This window comes from Lycium barbarum, chromosome 5 (genome assembly GCF_019175385.1).
Source record: "Lycium barbarum isolate Lr01 chromosome 5, ASM1917538v2, whole genome shotgun sequence".
NCBI classification, from domain to species: Eukaryota; Viridiplantae; Streptophyta; class Magnoliopsida; order Solanales; family Solanaceae; genus Lycium; species Lycium barbarum.
Genome location: NC_083341.1, coordinates 19,063,683 through 19,072,139, shown reverse-complemented (window position 1 = coordinate 19,072,139; position 8,457 = coordinate 19,063,683). Strand labels below are relative to the sequence as shown.

Genomic DNA, 8,457 nt, shown 5'->3' with positions numbered 1-8,457 from the left:
GGATGAGACACGTGGCTGATGGCAGAGGGACGTGACGCAACTGTTCCCGCCAAAATGAAAAGATAAGAACGAGCTTTAGGAACCACCAGTTTCGTGACTCATACACTTCCCGTTACTCCGGTAAAACTACGGTTCGGAAAGTGTGGGGACTATCTGTATACGGTAAAAATCGAATTTATACTAGACCGGTGAGACCGGGGATCGAGGGAAAAGAGAAACAAGCACGAGCATGAAGACTTTCTTTCGGACCGGAGGTATCGTACTAGAAGTGGTTGATCAGAAGAAAGCGAAGGAAATCGTTTGGTCCGGTTTCTCCATAGCCGGGTTGATCGTGGCCGTTGGTCCGGGTGATCGTGACCGTTAGTCCGGATGATTAGTTACACAATTGCCACGCGTCAAGACCGTTCTGCCACATTGTACTGCCAATCGTATGGGTGTCAGACCGTACGACCCAACCTTATCCTTTTAGGGTTTTCTTTATTCAAAAGGGAGTTTATGTTGTATAGAGGGCCCATAAGGCAAAATTATAAATAGAAGGCATTTCCCTACTTCCAAGGGTTAGCTTTTTCAGATCTAGAACATTGTAATAGCAAAATATATAAAATCTCTCTCTCTCTCTCTCTCTCTCTCTCTCTCTCTCTCTCTCTCTCTCTCTCTCTCTCTGATATTGGTCCGGATTTGTGTGTTCTTCTTTAGCTTTATTTACTCATCTAATACCTAAATATTATTTAATAAATATATTTAGTGTAAATCACCGATTTCGATTCACTTGCTCACAGCAAATCCATATACGTTTTCTTCCAACCAAATAGATTAAAGCTCATCCACATATCCTATACCTCACTTACAAATTCAATTGATTACCTAAATTCGGGATAAAAAAATATGACATTGCATAGTTATGTATTAGATTTTATCGTGTTCTTGAGTTTGCATTAAAAATTCACATTAGATTATATAATTTCATTTCAAATTTAATGCACAATCGAATTTAAATAGATGAAAATTTAATAGCATTATTGTTTTTGCTCCCTTTGTGACTAGAAATCACAACTTTAGGGTAGGAAGTGAAGAGTGTTTACCACCTGAATAATTTCTCTTATCTAAAAGAGGATTTCTTGCCGAGTACAAAAATGAGGCAGTAGATTGTGAAGAACTAAAAGTTTAGCTACTATTAATAACATTATAGTTATTGGTAAACAGATAAATCTATTTCTATTTGAAACGCAAGTTAACAATAAAATAAGAAGCAAATAAAGAAGATCACAATTAGGACAATAACTTTGTATTTTATTACAAATTTGTGGTCAATTATTTGACCAGATTTCTTGAAAATCACTTCTCTGATGTCTTTTCCTAAGTACCCTTCCCCCAACCACACCCCAAGGTCCTAAAACAAAAAAAATACTCCTATAAGTAGACTATATAATAGACCTATTGTAAATACATTGTATTGTGGATGTCAATTTCCTACAATTTCCTGGATAAGCATGCACAACTTGCAAGTATCAAGCAGACAACTTGCAAGTAGTTCATACAGACAGCTTGCAAGCTCCCAGAAAAGTCTTGTGGCTGCTTACTTAGGCTCGCAATCAAGCAGACAACTTGCGAGTAGCTCAAGCAGGTAACTTGCAAGTAGCTCAAGCAGGCAACTTGTCAGCAGCTTATGAAAAGTCCCGTTGTAGCTTCCGGAAAAGCCTTGCAGCAGTTTCATTTCTTTTATAAATAGAAAGTTAATTCAATTCATTTGTACTTTAGATGCAATAAAATATCTTTCTCCCCAGCTTATTTAGCTATATTTTTGGTGTCTTGTACTTTTACTATTATTTTATAACAACCAATTTTTCCATCTAAAGCAAATTACATGAAAACAAGTGTTGAACTATTGAATAAAAGGGGCTTAGAAATCATCAACCAAGAAAAAGAGTTTACTCTCTAACCCTCCACTCCTGACTCTTAATTAAGCATTTTACCGTTACGTTTCTCTCTTTTTGTTTTCTCAAAAGGCCCCTCAAATTCTTCAAAAATATTCTTTTCACATTTTTCTTTCAGCTGAACATACTGTTTCAGTTCATATATTTCCCAAAAAAGTTTCCCTAGATCCATATTTTCCCGCCCAAAATGAGTTGCTAAAACTTTCCCATCTTTATTACAGCTGTACCAAAAAAAAAAAAAAACACACACACACAATTACCACGTGTATTTTTTTTTTTTAACTTCTTTGTGTTGATAATGCAATTTTTTGTGGTATGTGTACTAGTGTAAAACTCAATGGTAGATTATGATAATGTGAAGCTATTATTCTTGGAAATTCTTACTATATTTTTCAAAAACGTTAGTGGAACTTTATTTTATAGACCATTACCACCAATGTTAGGTAATGGAAAATCAATTGATTTATTCAAACTTTACTTAATTGTTAGACAAAATGGTGGGTATGAAAGAGTTTGTGAAAATATGTTATGGGGTTTAGTTGCTAATAATTGTGGGTTTCATTTGAGTTATGGTTTAGCTGTTAAGTTGGTTTATGTTAAGTATTTGGATGTATTAGAAAGATGGATGTTAAGAATCAAGAAAATGGATAAAAATGAAGTGCAAAAATGTGATTTGAGTGATGTTGAGTTGGATTTGAAGCAGATTTTAGCGAAAATTTCTGATAAAAATGTGAATTTGGGCGGTTTTGATGGGTTGAATGGAAGTAGTAGTGAGAAATTTGATGGTAAAAGAAATTTGGTGAAATTTGGAGAAAGTACAAATTTGGGTGACTTTGATGTTGGCTTAAATGAAGGTACTGGGAAATTTGATGGTAAAAATGGTTTGGTGAAATTTGGAGAAAATGCAAATTTGGGTGATTTTGAAAGTACTGAGAAAGTTGATGGTAAAAGAAATTTGGTGAAATTTGGAGAAAATACAAATTTGGGTGATTTTGATGACTTGAGTGGAAGTACTATTGAGAAATTTGATGGTAAAAGAAATTTGGTGAAAATTACAAATTTGGGTGATATCGACGAAAATAGGAGTGTTCTGCATGGGAGAGATGACTTGTTAACGAAGTCGAGTGTGGTTGAGGAAGATTGTGTTAGTAGGAAGAGGAAGAGAGAGTCTTGTTTGGATTTGGTGAAGTGGGTTGGTGAAGTTGCAAAGAATCCTTGTGATACTGCAATAGGTATTTTGCCGGATAGGTCTAAGTGGAAGGATTATGGGAATGAAGTAGTGTGGAAGCGGGTTTTGTTGCTGCGCGATGAAATGCTTTTGAAAAGGGACGTGGTGGATTCATGTGCTCAATATTCGATACGGCAGGTACTTGGAGATTGATACTTTATATCATAATGAATTAAATAGTAGTTGCTTTAGATAACTTGTATATATATGCCTTATTCATTTTGTGGATAGAATGCCTTATTTCTTCAGTTCCAACTGAGAGTTCAACTCATTGTTATAGTTTGTTGCTTTTACGGTCATTTTGATGCGGATGTGTCTGTGGGGTGGTGGTGGTGGTCAGGGGCGGAGCCACAATAGTGGCTAGTGGTTCGGCAAAACACAGTAGTTTTGGCTGATATCCTGTATTTGTGTTAAAAAGTTCATTTAATACGTACAAATAATTTATTCAGAACCAAGTAAACAAAGAAAATTCTAGTTCAGAACCCATAGCTAAAAGTTCTGGCTTCGCCTCTGGTGGTGGGGTAACTGCTTGGCATGTGATGGATTTTTGTGTGACATCTTCATCCATATCCTTCAATTGTATCACATTTGCTTAGAATTTGTTTTAGAAGATCAAAGGCTGCACCAAGGTTTAACTTTTGTTAAGTTCCATGTTGGTTGAGGGAATTGGTTGTAGTCTCCTTATATAGTCTTGGACAATCCTCTTCTCACGAGCTAACTTTTAGAGTTGAGTTAGGCCCAAGAGCCATATCTTCACATGATACTGGAGCCAGACCTGTCGATCCAAGCTGTTGTTTCTCAATGTTGGGCCCCTGTAATCCATGCTTCGGTTGTGTCCTGGGTGTGTGGGGAAGTGTTAAGTCCCATATCGGTTGAGGGATGAATTGCGTTCTTATTATATGATCTCGGTCATACGTACCCTCATGAGCTAGCTTTTGGGTCAAGTTAAGGTTCAAGGGGCATCTTCACACAATATGTCAAACTACCTTCCTATAGTTTTCTTGATGGTCAATTACGAAGTTGACTGAGAAAGGCACAATTACAGTTGCATGGCATCATGAATACAATGTGCAGGTTCTATGTGTAGGTCAATAGCGACAGATGCTTTATTGTGTTTATAGTAGGATGAGATCCTCTAGGTGAGGCTATAACAATGTATATTTCATAAGTTGACGAGATAACACATTTCTTGGAAAAACCACAACAGGTCAAAATAATGTGCAAGGATAGGAGCCACATGTTATTCTGTCAAATAAAGAAACAATTTGGCATAGAGATGTGTTATGTCTTCGACTCTTCCTAATTGTGGTAGGTTGTTAGATGGACATGCTAAATAGAAGAGAACACGGGACATATGTGCTCCAACTTGGGTAAAGATGAAGGGCGAAATTATGAAAATTAGACAGGCTACCAACCTCTGATTGTTAGATCTTTGTAGAACATGTCAGAGACTATTTCATTGTCCCTGCAGGAAATGTAATGGGAGTTTGATGAATCACAGGAGTGATAGAAATTCCGACGGGCTATTAAGACTGGGTTAATATTAGCTTTAGCTATAAATCTGGACTAGAGAAAATTCCTAGTGACTCACCTAAGAAGTATACTAATCTTTTCTCTTGCAATTTTTAATTAGCGCCATTAATCTTATTTGGGTTTATGTCATTTGTATGTGGTATTACCTTATCCCATTAAGACAGGATAAGCTGAGCGTAGAGGGCACACATTGAATGGAAAATGGGTTATTTACCTTCAAGACGAGCTTGTAAATAAGTAATCAATAGTTGGAAAACCTAGAGACACCAAGGCCCAAGTTTATGGGATTTTCACATAATGTTTTTTTCCCGACCGAACACAAAGTTTAAGATGTTAGTTTTACTTGTATTATATAGGTGGTCGTAAGACAAAGTATTTAAAAATTGTTGGCAAATAATCTGATTAAAAGCAACATCAGATGGACATTAATAGTTTGAATAGTTAATTGAATTTAAATTCATGAAAATCGTGAAAGTTGTATAGAATGTTAGCCGTGGAATGGTTTCAGACATGTTTGAGTGATTCAAAATGAAAACAATGTCACATATATTTCTGATAGAGTTGCTTTAAACATTTAGTAAGTTCTCTGGAAAGCAAAATGTAAACTAAAATAGGTACTTAATTAGTGTATAGGTATAAGAATGATGAGTTTCTTCACCGGTCATACTTAATTAGGTAATGATAAAAGAGAATATATTTGAAGAAAATTGAAATGGTGAAACTATGAAACCTGCCAATTGGATAAACGCCCTGCGTTTGAGAGGAATGCGCCAAAGTAAAATGATTTTGGCATCTATAGGAAGAATCAGGAACCATATTCCACCTACCGGTGTTTACCTCTGAATTTGGCAAATTAATAATATTGTTATTTTTATAATTGTGGTGTTGGGGCCAGCTTGCGTGCGCCTTGGCTAATTTCATGGGGTACCTTCTACCTTCCACCAACACAAGAACTGGGTAACTTTGTCCGTTAAGACTTGGACAGACGGTTGAATCCTCCGCTGGGGATTTGACTAGAGACCTTATGGTTTTCAACCCACTTCATTGACCAGTATGCCACGCATTGTTATTGTTCTTATCATCATTATCATCATTCCTCCCTATCGACAAGGTGAACTGGATTGTAACGTTTTGCACTGAGGGGAAGAGAAATGGATGGTTTATGTCAATTTTCCAAATTGTTTATTATATCTAAAATAGTCCAGCTGTAATTTTTCTGAAAAATACAGCTTGCCGTCAAAGTACTGATTGTGTTTGTCCACCCTGTAGCATGTTCCAGATTGATTAAGCCACTTCCATCATGTCCATTTTTTAATGACATGTTTATAACTGAGAACTTCCTGCTTCCTGTCGTGATCTTTTTATGCACAGCATGCCATTTTCACTTGACAACTTACTATTTAGCAACCAAGACAGCATCCCTTGGTTTATGTGCATTTGTATGATACTGAAAGTAAAACTTCACTAATTGCACAGAGTTGCAGTACAGAGCGTTGTATCATTTGCCCTTCAGCATCTCTCTCTTTTTTTTTTTTTTTTTTTACCCCTTCATTCCACTTATCTAGCAGATCATGTTTATGTGAACATCCAAAATTTATGGAGGATCACAAATTTTGTCCAGGCTTTGGCTTAATTTAGAAAATTATTTGCCTTTTAAATAAACAGAAGATGCATCCATCTATGTATGATGATAGTTCTGGTTCTGGAAGATTAAGATGCAGCCAGCGAGTCCTATCTGCAAAAGATCCTCTGAAAAAGAGGCGTGCACTGCTGTTTTCTGTGTCATCTTCAAGTTCTCATAGTGATGAGGATCAGGTCGATGGAGCAACCGACTCATCTGCAGAGTCAGAAATTTGTTTTTGGTGGAAGCAGCGCAAAAAGAGAATACCAGTTGGGCCACAGTTTCAAGCAGATGTTCCTGAATGGATTGAGGAGAACTATGAAACTGACCCGAAATGGCTGGGCACCCAAATCTGGCCACTAGACAAACGAGTAAAAAAGAGAACGTTAATTGACAGAAATCCTATTGGGAAAGGAAGGAAAGATATCTGTGGCTGCCAATCTCCAGGTTCTTATGACTGTGTCAAGCTTCATATTTTCGAGAAAAGGAGGAAGGTTAAGATTGATTTAGGATCAGCCTATTATCAGTGGAAATTTGACTCTATGGGTGAAGAAGTTGCACTTTCTTGGTCAAGAGAAGAAGAAAGGAAGTTTCAGGATATAGTGAAGTCGAACCCTTTGTCTGAGGAGAAGAGTTTCTGGAAGGAGATTTTTAAGTTCTTTCCAAACAAAAGCAGGGAGTCTTTAGTAAGCTACTACTTTAATGTCTTCCTTCTAAGGCGCAGAAGCGAGCAGAATAGGACTAATGCCAGTAATGTTGACAGTGATGATGATGAATCAGAATATGGACCTAGATTTAATTGTTTCGGGAGGGATGCTAAGTTCTCCATCTTTCGTTCCCCAAAGAAAAGCATGTCCGGATCGGAGGTAGTACATAACTCTTGATTGTGGTCATGGAAGTTTCCAGAACTGTAAATTGCCAGAGTTATATTGGAAAGTTTTTCTTTTACAACTGCAGATACATGATTTTGTCGTGGAATTGTACATTTTTTTTTTGGGTCAGTGAATTTTGGAGGGTTGAACGGAGTTTCAAGGATATTGGTTTTTCTCTGTTTCTTCGCCTGAGCAGCACAGCTTGTCCCGTCGTTTTGATCACAAACATGTGTAGGAATGTTGCTTTACATTAACAAGTTCTTGAATTAGTGAAGTACTCAAAATTACAGCGCAACAAGATAGTAAGGAGCACTGTCTTGCTTAACAGCAAAACATTTTTGTAAGTTGATGTACACATGCTGTACTTCCTGATATCCTCATTGTTTAATGAGGTTATATTTTCCAACTCTCTTGCCTTTACTTCTGTGCTCATCTGAAGCCTTTGAATAGCCTTTTTATTTACATAGTGGAAGTCTATCTATGTGTGTTTACAACAGAGCTGGAGACTTTCCGGGCCAAGCAAACATATCAAGATATCACAGCTTTGTGGTTTTTCAGCTCATCAGAGGGAGCTTTATTAGGGGTAAAATGAGAAGTCTAAGGTTAAAATATTTCCAAATATAAAATGTGCCCTTTTAAAGGCTTGTAAACTGGTTGGTGCTTCAGTTTGTGCAACCAAAAAGGAGCCAACATACTTCTTCACTGGATGAATTTGACGTCTCATTGGCATGAGTATGATGAAAGTATCTAAGTTATATATTTCTGTGTATAACATGTTACAGCATGTTATCATATTTACTATACTACTGCATTATCATTTGAAATAAGGTGAATAACTTAAGAGATCAACCATGAAGCACGATCGCATAAGAACAAAACATTGTTGAAAACCAAACCAATACAGTACTATAGATTAGATAACAAGCTCTGACTCAAAACCTGTATACATCGAGGCTTCAACCTATTCCTCAAGCTCTGGTAAGAACTATATTGTTGCTGCTTAGTTCATGATTAAAGAGGGAAAAAGAAAAAAAGTTGCATTACAGAAGGTGACTGATTACAGATACACTAGCTAGCATGACAAAGAGACCATACTTATTCCAACCAACAACAACATACCCAGTATAATCCCACTAGTGGGGTCTGGAGAGGGTAGTGTCTACGCAGACCTTACCCCAACCAGACTTGCAATAATCACCAACTACTTGTTGCAATACCAATTCGTCCCACCAACGGGCACTTCCTTACCGCTCCGACCAGGCTTACAAC

At 37.0% G+C, this 8,457-nt stretch overlaps 1 protein-coding gene across 1 annotated transcript; it reads left to right on the top strand.

Annotated features, from left to right (window-relative positions):
* Positions 1 to 1,849: 1,849 nt before the first annotated feature.
* Positions 1,850 to 7,650, top strand: LOC132640643 (AT-rich interactive domain-containing protein 2-like). The gene is made up of 2 exons (XM_060357320.1): positions 1,850 to 3,300; positions 6,361 to 7,650. Exons 1-2 carry the CDS (start codon positions 2,272 to 2,274, stop codon positions 7,198 to 7,200), a joined length of 1,869 nt encoding a protein of 622 aa, XP_060213303.1. The 5' UTR covers positions 1,850 to 2,271; the 3' UTR covers positions 7,201 to 7,650.
* The last annotated feature ends 807 nt before the right edge of the window (positions 7,651 to 8,457 follow it).

Coding starts and splice junctions, on each gene's coding strand:
- LOC132640643 (XM_060357320.1), top strand. CDS start 2,272: ATGGTAGATTATGATAATGTGAAGCTATTATTCTTGGAAATTCTTACT. Junction 3,301..6,360: donor CTCAATATTCGATACGGCAG/GTACTTGGAGAT, acceptor TTAAATAAACAG/AAGATGCATCCATCTATGTA.